The 21,033-nt window shown below is 46.0% G+C and overlaps 1 protein-coding gene across 2 annotated transcripts in view; it reads left to right on the forward strand.

Annotated features, from left to right (window-relative positions):
- Window positions 1-21,033, forward strand: part of C2H8orf76 (chromosome 2 C8orf76 homolog) — a 70,664-nt gene that overhangs the window by 22,462 nt on the left and 27,169 nt on the right. Inside the window, exons 5-6 of one of the 2 annotated variants that reach the window (XM_069753526.1) lie at window positions 12,250-12,382; window positions 12,833-13,378. In XM_069753526.1, the coding sequence (XP_069609627.1) occupies window positions 12,250-12,382; window positions 12,833-12,991 (292 nt within the window). In that variant the 3' untranslated portion in view covers window positions 12,992-13,378. Of the gene's footprint in view, window positions 1-12,249; window positions 12,383-12,832; window positions 13,379-21,033 lie in introns of those variants that run through there. The other variant, XM_069753527.1, reaches the window with a different exon arrangement.

Here is a 21,033-nt window from a genome sequence, read left to right on the forward strand (position 1 = left end):
TCGAAGGTATGAAGACGTCCCCACTCCTGGCAGGCCGGTGCAGGTAGCGGGGGTCCCCTACCTCGGCCTGATCAGGAGGCAGGAAGCACCACACGGCAGGGGGACTGTTTTGTGTAGGTGGCAGCAGGAGGAAGCAGCCTCAGACATATAGGCTGGCTTCTGTGGTGTCCGCAGCAAGGGGGGTACCTGTGGGAGTCTATGCTTGGTGCGGTCTGCTGGGTCCTCGGGAGCCCGTCTGTGCCCTGCGGGGGAGCGACGTCGGTCCGGTGAGGGGTCCGCTGCCATCCTAGTCTGCGTGTCTGCTTAGCGCCGCTGCCGCGTCCGGAAGGGGCGTGTCCGGATGACGCGGCGAGCGGCACGGCCGAATGATGTGGCCGGGCATGCGCAGTAGCGCCGTTTCCGGCCAATGGCGGCGCCCGGCTGCAGGGACGGTCGGGGCTTCTGGGGATGGTCTGACGGTTTTTCAGTCGGGCGGGGGCAGCGCAGCACGGAGCGGTGGCGGTCCCTCATCGATGAAAAGCTAATGCGGTAATCGGCACCTGGGATTCCCTGCTGACCCCCATCCGGGGGCGGTACCCTGGGGGCCTTATTTAATGCTGCACGCATGGGTTGTTGGTGTTCCTTGTTCATTCCATAATGGAGTCGCCAGAAGGAACTAACAGCAGCCAGCAGCAGCAGTCAGAAAAGCCTCGAAGGAGCTCCCAGCGTCGGTCTAGTGGCAGTAGCCGCACTGGTGGAGCTAAGGAGGCTCAGATTTCTAAACCAAAGTCCTCAAGCCGTAAGGAATTGCCGGCTACAAAGGACCCCCCATCTACGGTACCACTCATTACTGGCGGGGTAAGTGATCTTCGTGAAAGTTCACTTAGTGATTGTTGTGTTCCCCTTATTTTCCCTCTCTCCTTACTAGAGGAGGAAAAGTTCAACTAAGGCCAAACATAGGCAGTGTGCCGAATGCGCAGAGCCGCTTCCGGATGGGCATTTAAAAAAGTTGTGCAAGACATGTATACAACGTTTGCTGGAGGAAGAGGCTCCTGATCTGACCTCTACAATAAGAGAGATGGTTAGACAAGAAGTCAGAAGTTCTGTAAAATCCAGGTCTCGGGTGACGGAAGTTAAAAGGTCATCCCCTTTATCTGATGTGAATTCGGACTCGGGTGAGCTGAGCTCTGGGTCCCTCCCGTCTTCCTCCTCCTCTGAGGATCTGGAGTCTAGTCGGGCCTGTTTGTCCCTGGATAGTGTTAACCATCTAGTTAAAGCAGTTAACAGTACAATGGGGATAGAGGATACCCAGTCGGAATGCTCCATTCAAGATGTTATGTTCAAGGGTATTGAGCGGAAATCCCGAAGAGCCTTTCCAGTGATTGATAAGATTAAATCGCTAATTTCAAAGGAATGGAAGAAGCCCGAGAGGAAAGGGTCACTTCCGCCTGCATTTAAAAGAAGATATCCCTTTGAGGAGGAGGCTTCATCCTCATGGGATAAAGTTCCGAAGCTGGATGCGGCAGTCGCCAAAGCATGCAAGAAAACATCTCTCCCTTTTGACGACTTGGGAAACCTGAAGGACCCATTAGACAGGAAAGCTGATATCTTCCTTAACCCCTTCATGACCCAGCCTATTTTGACCTTAAAGACCTTGCCGTTTTTTGCAATTCTGACCAGTGTCCCTTTATGAGGTAATAACTCAGGAACGCTTCAACGGATCCTAGCGGTTCTGAGATTGTTTTTTCGTGACATATTGGGCTTCATGTTAGTGGTGAATTTAGGTCAATAAATTCTGCGTTTATTTGTGATAAAAACGGAAATTTGGCGAAAATTTTGAAAATTTCGCAATTTTCACATTTTGAATTTTTATTCTGTTAAACCAGAGAGATATGTGACACAAAATAGTTAATAAATAACATTTCCCACATGTTTACTTTACATCAGCACAATTTTGGAAACAAAATTTTTTTTTGTTAGGAAGTTATAAGGGTTAAAATTTGACCAGCGATTTGTCATTTTTACAACGAAATTTACAAAACCATTTTTTTTAGGGACCACCTCACATTTGAAGTCAGTTTGAGGGGTCTATATGGCTGAAAATACCCAAAAGTGACACCATTCTAAAAACTGCACCCCTCAAGGTACTCAAAACCACATTCAAGAAGTTTATTAACCCTTCAGGTGCTTCACAGCAGCAGAAGCAACATGGAAGGAAAAAATGAACATTTAACTTTTTAGTCACAAAAATTATCTTTTAGCAACAATTTTTTTATTTTCCCAATGGTAAAAGGAGAAACTGAACCACGAAAGTTGTTGTCCAATTTGTCCTGAGTACGCTGATACCTCATATGTGGGGGTAAACTACTGTTTGGGTGCACGGCAGGGCTTGGAAGGGAAGGAGCGCCATTTGACTTTTTGAATCAAAAATTGGCTCCACTCTTTAGCGGACACCATGTCCCGTTTGGAGAGCCCCCGTGTGCCTAAAAATTGGAGCTCCCCCACAAGTGACCCCATTTTGGAAACTAGACGCCCCAAGGAACTTATCTAGATGCATAGTGAGCCCTTTAAACCCCCAGGTGCTTCACAAATTGATCCGTAAAAATGAAAAAGTACTTTTTTTTCACACAAAAATTCTTTTAGCCTCAATTTTTTCATTTTCACATGGGCATCAGGATAAATTGGATCCTAAAATGTGTTGGGCAATTTCTCCTGAGTACACCAATACCTCACATGTGGGGGTAAACCACTGTTTGGGCACATGGTAAGGCTCGGAAGGGAAGGAGCGCCATTTGACTTTTTGAATGAAAAATTATTTCCATCATTAGCGGACACCATGTCGCGTTTGGAGAGCTCCTGTGTGCCTAAACATTGGCGCTCCCCCACAAGTGACCCCATTTTGGAAACTAGACCCCCCAAGGAACTTATTTAGATGCCTAGTGAGCACTTTAAACCCTCAGGTGCTTCACAAATTGATCTGTAAAAATGAAAAAGTACTTTTTTTTTCACAAAAAAATTCTTTTCGCCTCAATTTTTTCATTTTCACATGGGCAGTAGGATAAAATGGATCATAAAATTTGTTGGGCAATTTCTCCCGAGTACGTCGATACCTCATATGTGGGGGTAAACCACTGTTTGGGCACTCGGCAGGGCTCGGAAGGGAAGGCGCGCCATTTGACTTTTTGAATGGAAAATTAGCTCCAATTGTTAGCGGACACCATGTCGCGTTTGGAGAGCCCCTGTGTGCCTAAACATTGGAGCTCCCCCACAAGTGACCCCATTTTGGAAACTAGACCCCCCAAGGAACTTATCTAGATGCATATTGAGCACTTTAAACCCCCAGGTGCTTCACAGAAGTTTATAACGCAGAGCCATGAAAATAAAAAAATAATTTTTCTTTCCTCAAAAATGATTTTTTAGCCTGGAATTTCCTATTTTGCCAAGGATAATAGGAGAAATTGGACCCCAAATATTGTTGTCCAGTTTGTCCTGAGTACGCTGATACCCCATATGTGGGGGTAAACCACTGTTTGGGCGCACGGCAGGGCTCGGAAGGGATGGCACGCCATTTGGCTTTTTAAATGGAAAATTAGCTCCAATCATTAGCGGACACCATGTCACGTTTGGAGAGCCCCTGTGTGCCTAAACATTGGAGATCCCCCAGAAATGACACCATTTTGGAAACTAGACCCCCAAAGGAACTAATCTAGATGTGTGTTGAGGACTTTGAACCCCCAAGTGCTTCACAGAAGTTTATAACGCAGAGCCATGAAAATAAAATAAAAAAATTATTTTCTCAAAAATGATCTTTTAGCCTGCAATTTTTTATTTTCCCAAGGGTAACAGGAGAAATTTGACCCCAAAAGTTGTTGTCCAGTTTCTCCTGAGTACGCTGATACCCCATATGTGGGGGTAAATCACTGTTTGGGCACATGCCGGGGCTCGGAAGTGAAGTAGTGACGTTTTGAAATGCAGACTTTGATGGAATGCTCTGTGGGCGTCACGTTGCGTTTGCAGAGCCCCTGATGTGGCTTAACAGTAGAAACCCCCCACAAGTGACCCCATTTTGGAAACTAGACCCCCAAAGGAACTTATCTAGATGTGTGGTGAGCACTTTGAACCCCCAAGTGCTTCATAGAAGTTTATAATGCAGAGCCGTGAAAATAATAAATACGTTTTCTTTCCTCAAAAATAATTATTTAGCCCAGAATTTTTTATTTTCCCAAGGGTTACAGAAGAAATTGGACCCCAAAAGTTGTTGTCCAGTTTCTCCTGAGTACGCTGATACCCCATGTGTGGGGGTAAACCACTGTTTGGGCACATGCCGAGGCTCGGAAGTGAAGTAGTGACGTTTTGAAATGCAGACTTTGATGGAATGCTCTGTGGGCGTCACGTTGCGTTTGCAGAGCCCCTGATGTGGCTTAACAGTAGAAACCCCCCACAAGTGACCCCATTTTGGAAACTAGACCCCGAAAGGAGCTTATCTAGATGTGTGGTGAGCACTTTGAACCCCCAAGCGCTTCATAGAAGTTTATAATGCAGAGCCGTGAAAATAATAAATACGTTTTCTTTCCTCAAAAATAATTATTTAGCCCAGAATTTTTTAATTTTCCCAAGGGTAACAGGAGAAATTTGACCCAAATATTTGTTGTCCAGTTTCTCCTGAGTACGGTGATACCCCATATGTGGGGGTAAACTACTGTTTGGGCACATGCCGGGGCTTGGAATTGAAGTAGTGACGTTTTGAAATGCAGACTTTGATGGAATGCTCTGCGGGCGTCACGTTGCGTTTGCAGAGCCCCTGATGTGCCTAAACAGTAGAAACCCCCCACAAGTGACCCCATTTTAGAAACTAGACCCCCCAAGGAACTTATCTAGATATGTGGTGAGCACTTTGAACCCCCAAGTGCTTCACAGACGTTTACAACGCAGAGCCGTGAAAATAAAAAATCATTTTTCTTTCCTCAAAAATTATGTTTTAGCAAGCATTTTTTTAGATTCACAAGGGTAACAGGAGAAATTGGACCCCAGTAATTGTTGCGCAGTTTATCCTGAGTACACTGATACCCCATATGTGGGGGTAAACCACTGTTTGGGCACACGTCAGGGCTCGGAAGTGAGGGAGCACCATTTGACTTTTTGAATACGAGATTGGCTGGAATCAATGGTGGCGCCATGTTGCGTTTGGAGACCCCTGATGTGCCAAAACAGTGGTAACCCCTCAATTCTACCTCCAACACTAACCCCAACACACCCCTAACTCTAATCCCAACTGTAGCCATAACCCTAATCACAACCCTAACCCCAACACACCCGTAACCCTAATCCCAACTGTAGCCATAACCCTAATCACAACCCTAACCACAACCCTAATTCCAACCCTAACCCTAAGGCTATGTGCCCACGTTGCGGATTCGTGTGAGATATTTCCGCACCATTTTTTAAAAATCCGCGGGTAAAAGGCACTGCGTTTTACCTGCGGATTTTCCGCGGATTTCCAGTGTTTTTTGTGCGGATTTCACCTGCGGATTCCTATTGAGGAACAGGTGTAAAACGCTGCGGAATCCGCACAAAGAATTGACATGCTGCGGAAAATACAACGCAGCGTTTCCGCGCGGTATTTTCCGCACCATGGGCACAGCGGATTTGGTTTTTCATATGTTTACATGGTACTGTAAACCTGATGGAACACTGCTGCGAATCCGCAGCGGCCAATCCGCAGCCAAATCCGCACAGTGTGCACATAGCCTAATTCTAAAGGCATGTGCACACGCTGCGGAAAACGCTGCGGATCCGCAGCAGTTTCCCATGAGTTTACAGTTCAATGTAAACCTACGGGAAACAAAAATCGCTGTGCCCATGCTGCGGAAAAACTGCACGGAAACGCAGCGGTTTACATTCCGCAGCATGTCACTTCTTTGTGCGGATTCCGCAGCGGTTTTACAACTGCTCAAATAGAAAATCGCAATTGTAAAACCGCAGTGAAATGCGCAGAAAAAAACGTGGTAAATCCGCCATAAATCCGCAGCGGTTTAGCACTGCGGATTTATCAAATCCGCAGCGGAAAAATCCGCAGAGAACCAGAATACGTGTGCACATACCGAAACCCTAACCCTAGCCCTAACCCTAACCCTACCCCTAGCCCTAACCCTACCCCTAACCCTAACCCTAACCCTAACCCTAACCCTAACCCTATTCTAACATTAGTGGAAAAAAAAAATTTCTTTATTTTTGTATTGTCCCTACCTATGGGGGTGACAAAGGGGGGGGGGGGTCGTTTATTATTCTTTTTATTTTGATCACTGAGATAGATTATATCTCAGTGATCAAAATGCACTTTGGAACGAATCTGCCGGCCGGCAGATTCGGCGGGCGCACTGCGCATGCGCCCGCCATTTTGGAAGATGGCGGCGCCCAGGGAGAAGACGGACGGGACCCCGGCTGGATCGGTAAGTATGAAGGGATGGGGGGGGGACCACGGGGGGGGGGGGGATCGGAGCACGGGGGGGGGGAATCGGAGCGCGGGAGGGGTGGAACGGAGCACGGGGGGGCTGGAATGGAGCACGGGGGGGCTGGAACGGAGTGCAGGGGGGGTGGTTGGAGCACGGGGGGGTGATTGGAGCACGGGGGGAGCGGACAAGAGCACGGGCGGGAGCGGAGCACTGGACGGAGGGGAGCCGGAGCAGTGTACCGGCCAGATCGGGGGGCTGGGGGGGCGATCGGTGGGGTGGGGGCACATTAGTATTTCCAGCCATGGCCGATGATATTTCAGCATCGGCCATGGCTGGATTGTAATATTTCACCAGTTATAATAGGTGAAATATTACAAATCGCTCTGATTGGCAGTTTCACTTTCAACAGCCAATCAGAGCGATCGTAGCCACGAGGGGGTGAAGCCACCCCCCCTGGGCTAAACTACCACTCCCCCTGTCCCTGCAGATCGGGTGAAATGGGAGTTAACCCTTTCACCCGATCTGCAGGGACGCGATCTTTCCATGACGCCGCATAGGCGTCATGGGTCGGATTGGCACCGACTTTCATGACGCCTACGTGGCGTCATGGGTCGGGAAGGGGTTAAAGGGGCCTGGGAGACTTCGGCTGGGTCCTTGAGACCAGCTATAGCAGCCACCTGTACAGCTCGGTCCTTGATGGTATGGTTAGGTCACCTTGAAGAACAGCTCAGGGATAAAGTCCCCAGAACTGAAATATTATCCTCTATGCCTATAATCCAGGATGCAGCAGCTTTCCTTTCGGATGCATCAGCAGACTCGGTCAGGTTGGCCGCCAGGTCCTCGGCATTATCTAACGCAGCCCGGAGAGCGCTATGGATAAAATGCTGGCCAGGGGACTTACAAGCCAGGATGAAGTTATGTAGCATTCCCTGTGAAGGAGCTCACTTATTCGGACCGGTCCTAGATGAATTATTGGAAAAGGCAGGGGATAATAAAAAACGCTTCCCTTTCCTAGGAAGACCCTTTTACGGACGGGACTACAATAGAGGATGGTCTAACCGCAGAAGGCCATATAGAGATTCTAACAGGGAATCTACCAGATACGACAGCAACAGAAGGAGGGGTAAAGGATTTATGTTTAATCCTTCACGAGATTTTAAGAAACCGCAATGACTGGCGGACCAGGTGGGGGGTAGGCTTTCGGCCTTCTACCCGGCCTGGGTACGGATCACGAGCAGCCCATGGATTCTAGGCATTGTGGAAAAGGGCCTAACCTTTGACTTCCACCATATTCCTCGGGACAAGTTTATGTTGACACCTGTTCATTCCTCCTCTACAGAACAGTTGGCGCTGGAGTCTGAGGTCCGGGAGCTTCAACAGAAGAAAGTTCTAATCAGAGTCCCTACGGGAGAGGAAGGTAGGGGGTTTTATTCCCCTCTATTCCTGATCAAAAAACCTGACGGTTCATATCGCACCATTATTAATTAATTGAAAGGCCTGAACAATTTTTTGTTGGTTCCCTCCTTCAAGATGGAGTCAGTTAAGACGGCAATAAAATTACTCTTTAACCATTGTTTTATGGTTGTGTTAGATCTCAAAGACGCCTACTACCATGTTCCAATACATGTAGATCATCAAAGGTTTCTTAGGGTGGCGGTTTCACTAGCCGGCACGATAGAGCATTTTCAATATCAGGCACTTCCCTTCGGAGTCGCAGTTGCACCCCGGGTGTTCACAAAAATCATGGTGGAGGTTATGGCGCACTTGCATGAACAAGACATATTTGTAATCCCATACCTGGATGATTTACTAATTGTGGGTCATTCAGAATCACATTGCAAGGACCAGCTAGAGAAAGTGATGAGAGCTTTGCACGGGTTGGGCTGGATAATCAATTTCAAAAAGTCGCGTCTTCAGCCCCTAAAATTACAAGTGTTTCTGGGATTTATTATAGACTCTAGTCAGCAGGAGTGTCGCCTGCCGGACGCAAAAGTAGCTAAGGTTCAACGGCTGGTCACCAGGGCAATTGGCAATCCCTTAGTGTCGGTTAGAAGTGCAATGTCTCTCTTGGGTTCTCTTACGTCTTGCATCCCGGCGGTTCTCTGGGCCCAGTTCCACACAAGGACACTACAATGAGACGTTTTACACAATTCCCGTCGTCTAGGGGCTCACCTCGATAGTAAATTTACACTTTCTGCGGAGACTACACATTCCCTTGTTTGGTGGACTCACACTTCAAATCTACATAGGGGGGTCCCTTGGATAAATCATGTATCTAGATTATTGACTACGGATGCTAGCCCTAAGGGTTGGGGGGCTCACTTAGAGGAGGATTGGGTTCAGGGGCTATGGCCTCAGTCTGAACAGGACTCATCCTCCAATCTGAAAGAGCTGTTGGCTGTAAAACATGCCTTAAATAAATTCCTTGTACCCCTACAGGGTCGACACATCAGGCTATTATCGGACAATCGGGTAACCGTGGCCTACATTAATCGTCAAGGTGGTACACGATCCAGTTCATTGATGAAGGTCGCAAATCATATTTTTCAGGTGGCCGAAGAACATCTTCTCTCTCTGACGGCTCTTCATATAAGAGGAAGTATCAATACCAAAGCCGACTATCTAAGCCGCAACAAACTCAGACAGGGAGAGTGGTCGCTAAATCCAGCCGTTTTCAATCAGATCATTCAGTTATAGGGTTGTCCAGAAATAGACCTTTTTGCCAGCAGGGGGAACAAAAAATTACACCAGTTCTGCTCCCTAAATCCAAAAGACAACCCATATGCTGTGGACGCTCTGCTGATATCTTGGCGCTTCAGTCTCGCATATGCCTTTCCCCCTCTAAACCTAATTCCATTAGTTCTGAGGAAGATTCGGGAGGACAGGGCCCAGGTAATCTTGATAGCCCCATTGTGGCCCAAGAGGTCATGGTTTCCTTGGCTGAGGAAGATGTCTGCCAACCATGGATTCTTCCAGAATTACCAGATCTGCTCTCCCAAGGCCCAATCCTCCATCCACGAGTAGCCAACTTACACCTAGCGGCGTGGAATTTGAGAGGTCTTTACTGAGGGGGAAGGGATTCTCTCAGAATTTAGTAAATACACTCCTTAAAAGTAGGAAACCCTCTACAACGAACATCTATGTTAGAGTGTGGAGAAAATTTCTATCATGTTCAGGGGCTCAAATTGACCAGAAACCATGTATAAACCAGATTCTTGAATTTTTACAGAAAGGTCTAGAGATGGGCTTGGCCACAAGTACTCTCAGAGTTCAAGTGTCGGCTCTGGGAGCACTATACAATCTTAACTTAGCCAGTAATCACTGGATATCTAGATTTTTCAAAGCAGTCACTAGGTCCAGACCAATCATTAAACAAAGGTTAGTCCCATGGGATCTAAATCTTGTTCTCTCAGCCCTAAAGGCCCCGTCACACATAGCGAGATCGCTAGCGAGATCGCTGCTGAGTCACAAGTTTTGTGACGCAACAGCGATCTCAGTAGCGATCTCGCTATGTCTGACACGTACCAGCGATCAGGCCCCTGCTGTGAGATCGCTGGTCGTGTCGGAATGGCCTGGGCCATTTTTTGATCGTTGAGGTCCCGCTGACATCGCTGAATCGGCGTGTGTGACGCCGATTCAGCGATGTCTTCGCTGGTAACCAGGGTAAACATCGGGTAACTAAGCGCAGGGCCGCGCTTAGTAACCCGATGTTTACCCTGGTTACCATCGTTAAAGTAAAAAAAACAAACGCTACATACTTACCTACCGCTGTCTGTCCTCGGCGCTCTGCTTCTCTGGTCTGGCTGTGAGCGCCGGTCAGCCGGAAAGCAGAGCGGTGACGTCACCGCTCTGCTTTCCGGCTGCTGTGCTCACAGCCAGACCAGAGAAGCAGAGCGCCGAGGACAGACAGCGGCAGGTAAGTATGTAGCATTTGTTTTTTTTACTTTAACGATGGTAACCAGGGTAAACATCGGGTTACTAAGCGCGGCCCTGCGCTTAGTTACCCGATGTTTACCCTGGTTACCGGGGACCTCGGGATCGTTGGTCGCTGGAGAGCTGTCTGTGTGACAGCTCTCCAGCGACCAAACAGCGACGCTGCAGCGATCCGGATCGTTGTCGGTATCGCTGCAGCGTCGCTATGTGTGACGGGGCCTTAACGCAAGCCCCATTCGAGCCTATTGATACCATCCCTGTAAAAATCCTTTCAATTAAAACAGCCCTGTTGATTGCACTCACATCTGCTAGAAGGGTTAGTGATCTGCAGGCACTTTCCAGACATCCACCATACATGCAGTTCAGGGAGGATAGAGTAATCTTGAAACCCGATCCCCTCTATCTTCCAAAAGTTGCGTCAAAATTCCACAGGGTACAGGAGGTAGTCCTACCCTCATTTTGCTCCAACCCTGCTAATGATAAAGAACGTAAATTTCATTCCTTAGATGTAAGAAGATGCCTCCTTAGATATATTTCAGTTTCAGATGCCTGGAAAAAAGATAACTCTCTGTTTGTAGCCTATCAAGGGGTGAGAAAGGGTCTTAGAATATCTAAAAACACTCTAGCCAGATGGATCAGGGAGGCAATCTCTCTCGCTTATACAGCAGGTGGCAACGAAGTTCCAGATGGTATAAAGGCACACTCCACGCGGGCCGTAGCATCTTCCTGGGCGGAGAGGTCAGAAGTATCGATCGAAGACATATGTAAGGCGGCCACGTGGTCTTCTCCTTCTACCTTTCTTAGACACTACAGATTGGATCTGGGTAGTTCCTCGGACCTTACGTTTGGGAGAAGGGTGCTGGAGGCTATTATCCCCCCCCTAATCTTCCTTACTTCTCTGAAAGTCTCTCGTTGTGCTGTCATGGCGACTGAATAAATACGTACGCTACTCACCTGGTAGCAGTGTTTTTTTCAGGAGCCATGACAGCACCCGTAGATTCCCTACCCTATTTTTTGGATGATTCAACACCCTTTCGATTTTTCTTTAAATTCCATGTTCACTTACATAATAAAATGTATTTATTTATATGCTGCATCTGTGTTACTAACCAAGGTGGTCCTCTCATGCTCTGGAACCAACTGACGTGGGAGAGAGGTACCGCCCTTTTTATGTCTGTAGGTTTCCTGTCCCTGAAGGGCTGATCCCCTCTCTCGTTGTGCTGTCATGGCTCCTGAAAAAACACTGCTACCAGGTGAGTAGCGTACGTATTTCCACAACTTTAGTACAGATGATTTATCCATAGAATCAGTCATCAATATCAGATTGTTGTAGGAGCGTTTCCATTTTGAGCAGTGTCTGCATCTGGACAAAGGTGATAACAGCTAATCGGCGAGGGTGCCATTTGGAGAGATCGTCATTATAAGAGCAGTGGATAACGCCTGTATAATTTTGTTACCATCGTGTCATACAACGTGTATCTGTTTAAACACGTACATGACAAAATGGTGGCGGTGTCCATCTGTGTTCCTCACTGTTTGGTCCATGTGTCCGTTTTGTCATCAGTGTTTTTCACAGATAAATGAATAAATTACAAAGTTTCTCTTATTCTTTATAACGTTATATACGGACAGTACGCCGATGCCATCCGTGTGCTGTTAGTGTTTTCTCAATCCCATAGACTTGTGTTGGTTCTTTTCATTCATGATACCAGAGAAAAATGGACACAAGATCTGTGACAGGACACGATGGTGTGAATAGCGCCATAGATTATAGTGGGTATGTGTTGTGTCCATGAAAAATACGGATACACCAAGTGTGTACAACACGGGCGTCTGGATAACGTCTCGCACAGATCTGCCTAACCTCTGATTGTTCTTCTCATAGGCTTCTATTACGGCTCCTACAGCCCCAGCAGGCATCATTTGTACTGGAGAACAGTATGAAGACCCAGGAGCAAATAGAAAAACTATTAGAAAAGCTTGGGTTATTAGAAGAGCAAACAACGCTCATAGTGGAGGTGAGAACTTTTTTTTTTTTTTTTTTTTTTACTTTTTAGGTCAATTTTTATACTCTCTTGATAAAATAACTTTAGATGAGATTGATTAAAGCTATTGAAAAAGTGGTCAATAACGACTGATCTGGTGGCTGTAATGGTTGTCCCGTCTGACCAATCCCCCTCTTCTGCCGTGACTGTGATAGTGTGGGATGCCTTTATATATACGGGCCATCCTAATGGGAGAATAAGTTTAATTTTCCAAATGCCCCATGAAAAATCAGTTTTCTCGTTGTTCTTGCCTTCCTTCACCATGATTGACAACCATTAATGGGTCTTGTACGCTGCACAGACTGGGGAAGAGAGGGGACACTATTTGGGGGCTTATGTGTTGGTGCTCAGTCCTGCGGACATTACAGTGCTAAATTAGAGAAAATAATAATGTTGACAATTCAACTTTTCTTTAACGCTTAGGTTATGGGTGAGGATCTTTTGGCAGAAAGAACAAAAGAGGAAGGACAAACAGACACAAAAACCACTCAGACATTGACCTCTTTCATAATGCCGTCTGATGCCGAGTTCAAAGTCAGATGGTTTCAGAAAATGACCACGATCCTAATGGCCAACAAGTAATGGTGATCAACTCTACGTCACCATCACTGACTGTCTGCAACTGGGAATTGGCCTCACTAATCATTCCTGTTCAATGGGGGATACAATATTGTTATTTCACAGTCATCTCCGACATCTTTCCAGAATACATTATATACATAAGTGGTATTTGTACAACTGGAGAACTTACAGATGAGATGTCCTGCAGATAGGGTTGTGTGAGATATGTCACCCTGCACATCTCATTACAGAGGGTCCGGCTACAGAGCAGCGGTTGCTCTATTATACTGTGTTGAGATTAAGAGAACTGTGTGAAATGTGGACCGCTATATTAAATAAATGTTTAATAATTTTTTCATCTGCTTTATGTGCATACATATTTTTAATAAAAATGGGTTTATTCTCTTCGATGATTTCTGCTTATTAAGAAATGTTGTTGCTGTTTACTCTCACTCTATGGATGATTGTAAATTAATACAGTTTCCTACGTAATCATTACATTGGATCAGTTAAAAACAGACACCATTTGTATTGTGGGACCTATTTCTTTTTATGAATTAGTTTTATTTAGGATTCTCTAAAAAACAGTGAGATAAAACCCTCATCTGGACTAGTCCATTATCTTACATTGAGCTTTTATAACATTTTAGACATGGGTTCCCGCATTGGTCTCCACATAATTGGTGCATTTTGTTTGTCTTTGCACCCGTGGTCAAAATTGTCAGTACCCCTGGTTTAATGACAGAAAAATCCACAATGGTCGCAGAAATAACTTGAATCTGACAAAAGTAATAATAAATAAAAAAAATCTATGAAAATGAACAAATTAAATCAGACATTGCTTTTCAACCATGCTTCCAAAGAATAAAACAGAAATGTGGACAGAAATGATGGTGCCCCTGAAAATAATGTGACAAAATGGACATGTTAAATCACGATGTGTCCACTAACTAGCATCACAGGTGTCTACAATCTTGGAAACAGTGAGTGGGCCTGTATATAGGGCTACAGATACTCACCGTGCTTTTTTTGGTGACATGGTGTGTATGTAATGGTGAACCAGGGCGGGAGTCATGGCTGGGAGCAATCCCTGTATCACACCCTGGCCTCCCTTCACAACACAATGTCTTTCCTTCTGCGTACCTGTGTCCTGGGTCTTTGCGCCGTCCCCTGGGCTGCCAAAGGCTCCTTATGGACAGTACCGCACAAAGGGAGACAGTCCAGCTCAACTTTAACAATAACAGCTTTACTTGGTTCTGTACGCAGCACATCCATATTCTTTACAGCGTGAACATCAGGTTTCACAGTAGACAATTCTGTTTCCTTCCCTGCGTCCCTGTTCCTGTCACTAAGCTCGCTTCCTGGATGAATCGTACCATTCCGTTCCTCAGCGTCCTCCCTGGCCAGGCTCATGTTGTTCGGGAGATCTCTCAGCTATTTCACACCGGTTCTGAGGGCCTCAGCCCAAGCCATAAGCCGTCACATATTGATTGACCTGCCAGTACTGCTTACTCTTTTTTCACACTTCCGTCGGGACTCTCCCGTCTTGCTGCGTCACCGAGACGTAGCGACGGACGTGTGTCAAAACGTATGTGACGGGTGCACTGGGCCAGTCTTTCTGACGGACCCGTCGAGGCTATGTACACCTGTTGTGTATGCGTCTTCGCAGCGGTTTTCCGAACTTTGAACCCCCAAGTGTTTCACTAAAGTTTATAACGCAGAGCTGTGAAGATAGAAAATCTTTTTTTTTTCCACAAAAATTATTTTTAGCCCCCAGTTTTGTATTTTCCCAAAGGTAACAGGAGAAATTGGACCCCAAAAGTTGTTGTCCAATTTATCCTGAGTACGCTGATACCCCATATGTGAAAGAAAACTACTGTTTGGGCACACGTCGGGGCTCCGAGGGGAAGAAGTGGCGTACTGTTTGGGCACACGTCGGGGCTCCGAGGGGAAGAAGTCGCGTTTTGGAATGCAGACTTTGATGGAATGGTCTGCATGCGTCACGTTGCATTTGCAGAGCCCCTGATGTACCTAAACAGTTGAAACCCCCCACAAGTGACCCCATATTGGAAACTAGACCCCCCAAGGAACTTATCTAGATGTGTTGTGAGAACTTTGAACCCCCAAGTGTTTCACTAAAGTTTATTATAACGCAGAGCCGTGAAAATAAAAAATCATTTTTTCCCACAAAAATTATTTTTTAGCCCCCCAATTTTTATTTTCCCAACGGTAACATAGAAATTGGACCACAAAAGTTGTTGACAATTTGTCCTGAGTACGCTGATACCCCATATGTGAGGGTAAACCACTGTTTGGCGCATGTCGGGGCTCGGAAGGGAAAGAGTGGCGTTTTGGAATGCAGACTTTGATGGAATGGTCTGCGGGTGTCACGTTGTGTTTGCAGAGCCCTTGATGTGCCTAAACAGTCGAAACCACCCAATTCTAACTCCAACCCTAACCCCAACACACCCTTAACCCTAATCCCAACCCTAACCACACCTCTAACCCCAACATACCCCCAACCCTAACCACACCTCTAACCCCAACATACCCCCAACCCCAACACACCCCTAACCTTAATCCCAACCCTAACCATAACCCTAACCACACTCCTAACCCGAACACACCTTTAACCCTAATCCCAACCCCAACACACCCTTAACCCCAACACTAACCATAACCATACCCCTAACCCTGACACACCCCTAACCTAACCGTAAACATAATCCAAACCCTAACCCCAATTCTAGCCCCAACCCTAATTTTAGCCCCAACCCTAACCCTAACTATAGCCCCAACCCTAACCCTAATGGGAAAATGCAAATAAATACATTTTTTTAATTTTATTATTTTTCCCTAAGGCGGTGATGAACGGGGGGTTGATTTACTATTTATAGCGAGGTTTTATAGCGGGTTTTTATGTTTGGCTGCTGTCACACACTAAAAGACGCTTTTTATTGCAAAAAATAGTTTTTGCTTCACCACATTTTGAGAGCTATAATTTTTTCATATTTTGGTCCACAGAGTCATGTGAGGTCTTGTTTTTTGCGGGACAGGTTAATGTTTTTATTGGTTTCATTTTCAGGCACTTGTTATTTTTTGATCGCTTTTTATTCTGATTTTTGTTAGGCACAATGAACAAAAAACAGCAATTCATGAATTTCTTTTGGGGGGCGTTCATACCATTCTGCGTTTGGTAAAATTGATAAAGCAGTTTTATTCTTCGGGTTAGTACGATTACAGCGATAACTCATTAATTTTTTTATGTTTTGGCGCTTTCATACAATAAAAACTATTTTATATAAAAAATAATTATTTTTACATCGCTTTATTCTGAGGGCTATAACTTTTTTTTTCCGCTGATGATGCTGTATGGCGGCTTGTTTTTTTTGCGCGACAAGATGACGTTTTCAGAGGTACCATGTTTATTTATATGTGTCTTTTTGATCGTGTGTTATTCCACTTTTTTGTTCGGCGGTATGATGATAAAGCGTTGTTTTTTGCCTCGTTTTTTCATTTTTTTTACGGTGTTCACTGAAGGGGTTCACTAGTGGGACAGTGTTATAGGTCGGGTCGTTACCGACGCGTCGATACTAAATATGTGTACTTTTATTGTTTTTTTTATTTACATAAAGGAATGCATTAATTGGAACAATGTTTATTTTTTTTGTTTAGGATTTTTTTTTGCGTATTTTTACACAGTGTATTTTTTTTTTTTTTTTTTTTAACATGGTTACATTTTCCCAGGATGGGACATCACTATGTAGTGTCAGATCGCTGATCTGACACTTTGCACAGCACTGGACGTGGAAGGACCCCCGCGGCCATCTGGGATCCGGGGCCTGCAGGGAGGAGAATGGAGGAGACCCCTGGAACAACGCCATCACATCGCATTGTTCTGAGGGTCTCAGGGGAGCACGTAGGGAGCCCCCTCTCTTCGGGATGCTTCCCTATGCCACCTGTACGCTGTGATCATGTTTAATCGCAGTGTTTCGGGGGTTTATGTGTCGGGAGCAGTCTGTGACCGCTCTTGGCACATAGTGCTGGATATCAGCTGTGAGCGTGGCTGATCGCCTATGACGAACTATCCCATCCATGGGAATTAAGTTCCAGGTCACATGGACGGGATAGTACATCCAATGGCAGAAAGGGGTTAAAAATCATTCACCTGACGCACAAAATCCAGTTTCGGCTGTTCGATTCGTAAATACTCCCCTTAGTAATTACCATTGCTATGGCTACAGCCAAGGTTAGTAAAAGGTACTGCAACTGCCAACAACAGGTTAATGAAGGCATATTTACATGTTGTGTATGTGCTCCATGCCACAGTATGGTATTATAAGATGTAACCTAGCAGATAATTAAATTACATTGATATTGAAATGCCCACAGGTTTATTTGCATGTCTGGTGCTGTCTTGTAAGCAAATCACCATTGCCTTTGCTGAAATAGTACTCAAATATTAAAGCACATGATACCTAAAATAATAATGTACGTATTTGCATTTCATGTTTGTCTTTCTAGATATTTTAAGAAATCATTGCAAAGTAATCATTTATGTTACAAAATACACACATGTGTAAAATAATAGCAGTATGTTTAAAACATCATAATAGCATTTATCTCCATGGACACAAATGCACTGGGAGCTGCACATTTAATCCCAAATGAAAACATATCACAATATCAATTTTTAAACTGAAAATTAAAGAAAAAGAGAATACACATTTTTCGGACTATAAGACTCACTTTTTTCTTCCAAAAATATTGAGGAAATTGGGGGGGTGTCTAATAGTCCGGATAAAAATTGGTAATTACAGCACTCCTGTAACACCCTAGGGTCCTGGTTGTTACAGTGACATTGCTTTCCTCACGGGGAGAGTGATGTCACGCTTGGAAGCAAAGGAAGATCTCTTCTATCAGCTAAACACAAACATGCAACATGTTCACACTCCAGGCCAGAAGGGGGAGATTTAAACCTGGTTTAGGGGAAACTTCCCTAGATATATATTCTGGCTTGGAGGGAAACTTAGTTAGTCTGTCAGAGGGAGTTGGTGCCATACAGCAGACTGGAGGAGTCTGAGGCAGAGAGACGTGCGGGGCCGTGCAGCCAGAGGTGCTGCAGCTCCTGGATAGAGAGAATACAGAAGGAAAGAACAGATTGTAGAGAGTGTGCAGGAGAGTGAAGCACAGGAGAGTGACAACTCTGGAGAATAGCTGTGACTAGGCTACCTCCTTGCAGAGCGCAGATTCCGGTAGCCGGAAGACCGAGGTTGTGTCGGACTCTAGGAGGCACAGCAGATATCGGTGGGACAGCTGGACTACATGTAACCTGTCTGCCCTAACACCCAGGAGGCACAGTGGCACATAGAGCCCGGGTCATGATAGACCCTGTAAAACCTGTCATATGGGTTTGTGTCCCACCTTTATGGAGGACAGAGAGAACCATGAGGACCTTGATAGAAGCCACAGGCAGCAAGGGACTACACTAAAGCGCTGGTAGGAAGGCTTTCATCTCCACCTGGTAAAGGGGACTCTTGATTCCAAGCCGGCCGGACCCTGCCTGTACCTGTGATCTGGTGCCCTGGACTGTGGATACCTGGAGTCTCCAATAAACCAGGTAAAGAGACTGCAGCCCTGTGTCCTCCGTTTCTTACCGCACCACCCACCATCTTCACCTACACACCAGGAGCCCTGGGGACCTAACTTCACCTGTGGGAAGTTATACCATCTTAGCTGCCATAACATCACCCCAGAGGACCCCTTTAACCCCTTTCTGCCATCGGACGTACTATTTTGTCCATGTGGGGTGGGCCTTAATTCCCACGGACGGAATAGTACGTCCAGCGCGATCGGCCGGGTGTCAGCTGCCTATCGCAGCTGACATCCGGCGCTATGTGCCAGGAGCGGTCACGGACCGCCCCCGGCACATTAAAGGGAACCTGTCACCCCGTTTTTTCAGATTGAGATAAAAATACTGTTAAATAGCGCCTGCGCTGTGCGTTACAGTAGTGTATGTAGTGTACCCTGATTCCCCACCTATGCTGCAAAATACATTACCAAAGTCGCCGTTTTCACCTGTCAATCAGGCTGGTCAGGTCAGGTGGGCGTGGTGACATCGCTGTTTCTTCCCCAGCTTTCCGTTGGTGGCGTAGTGGTGTGCGCATGTCCAAGTGCCGAATTCACTGCGCGCACGTGAAGAAAAAGCGCGCGATCTGCGCTATTACCCTTGTCATCGGTGGGGGCGGCCATCTTCCTGAGGCCGCGCGTGCGCAGATGGAGTGCTCTGCTGCACGGGGCTTCAGGAAAATGGCCGCGGTATGCCGCGCGTGCGCAGATGGAGATCGCGGTGGCCATTTTCCCAAAGCCGAGTTTGCATCTCGGCTTCAGGAAAATGGCCGCCGCGATCTCCATCTGCGCACGCGCGGCATCCCGCGGCCGTTTTCCTGAAGCCCCGTGCAGCAGAGCACTCCATCTGTGCACGCGCGGCCTCAGGGAGATGGCCGCCCCCACCGATGACAAGGGTAATAGCGCAGATCGCGCGCTTTTTCTTCACGTGCGCGCAGTGGATTCGGCACTTGGACATGCGCACACCACTACGCCACCAACGGAAAGCTGGGGAAGAAACAGCGATGTCACCACGCCCACCTGACCTGACCAACCTGATTGACAGGCGAAAACGGCGACTTTGGTAATGTATTTCGCAGCATAGGTGGGGAATCAGGGTACACTACATACACTATTGTAACGCACAGCGCAGGCCCTATTTAACAGTATTTTTATCTCAATCTGAAAAAACGGGGTGACAGGTTCCCTTTAACCCCCAGCACACCGCGATCAAACATGATCGCGGTGTGCCTGCGGTATAGGGAAGCATCGGGCAAGGAGGGGGATCCCTGCGGGCTTCCCTGAGACCCCCGCAGCAACTCGATGTGATTGCGTTGCTGCAAGGGTCTCCTTACCTCCCTCCCTGTAGCAGGCCCGGATCCAAGATGGCCGCGGCATCTGGGTCCTGCAGGGAGGGAGGTGGCTTACCAAGTGCCTGCTCAGAGCAGGCGCTTGGTAAGCCTGCAGTGCTCTCAGACAGATCGGTGATCTGACAGAGTGCTGCGCAAACTGTCAGATCAGCGATCTGTAATGTCCCCCCCTGGGACAAAGTAAAAAAGTAAAAAAAAAAATTCCACATGTCAAAAAATAAAATAAAAAAATTCCTAAATAAAGAAAGAAAAAATATTATTCCCATAAATACATTTCTTTATCTAAATAAAAAAAACAAACAATACAAGTACACATATTTAGTATCGCCGCATCCGTAACGACCCAACCTATTAAACTGTCCCACTAGTTAACCCCTTCAGTAAACACCGTAAGAAAAAAAGAGTAAAAAAACAACGCTTTATTATCATACCGCCGAACAAAAAGTGGAATAACACGTGATCAAAAAGACAGATATAAATAGCCATGGTACCGCTGAAAGCGTCATCTTTTCCCGCAAAAAACGAGCCGCCATACAGCATCAGCAAAAAAAATGAAAAAGTTATAGTCCTCAGAATAAAGCGATGCAAAAATAATTATTTTTTCTATAAAATAGTTTTTATCATATAAAAGCGCCAAAACATAAAAAAATGATATAAATGAGGTATCGCTGTAATCGTACTGACCCGAATAATAAAACTGCTTTATCAATTTTACCAAACGCGTAACGGTATAAACGCCTCCTCCGAAAGAAATTCATGAATAGCTGGTTTTTGGTCATTCTGCCTCACAAAAATTGGAATAAAAAGCGATCAAAAAATGTCACGTGCCCGAAAATGATACCAATAAAAACGTCAACTCGTCCCGCAAAAAACAAGACCTCACATGACTTTGTGGACTCAAATATGGAAAAATTATAGCTCTCAAAATGTGGTAACGCAAAAAATATTTTTTCCAATAAAAAGCGTCTTTCAGTGTGTGACGGTTGCCAATCATAAAAATCCGCTATAAAAGTAAATCAAACACCCTTCATCACCCCATTAGTTAGGGAAAAATCAAAAAATTTAAAAAATGTATTTATTTCCATT

Source organism: Ranitomeya imitator, chromosome 2 (genome assembly GCF_032444005.1).
Source record: "Ranitomeya imitator isolate aRanImi1 chromosome 2, aRanImi1.pri, whole genome shotgun sequence".
Classification (NCBI taxonomy): Eukaryota; Metazoa; Chordata; class Amphibia; order Anura; family Dendrobatidae; genus Ranitomeya; species Ranitomeya imitator.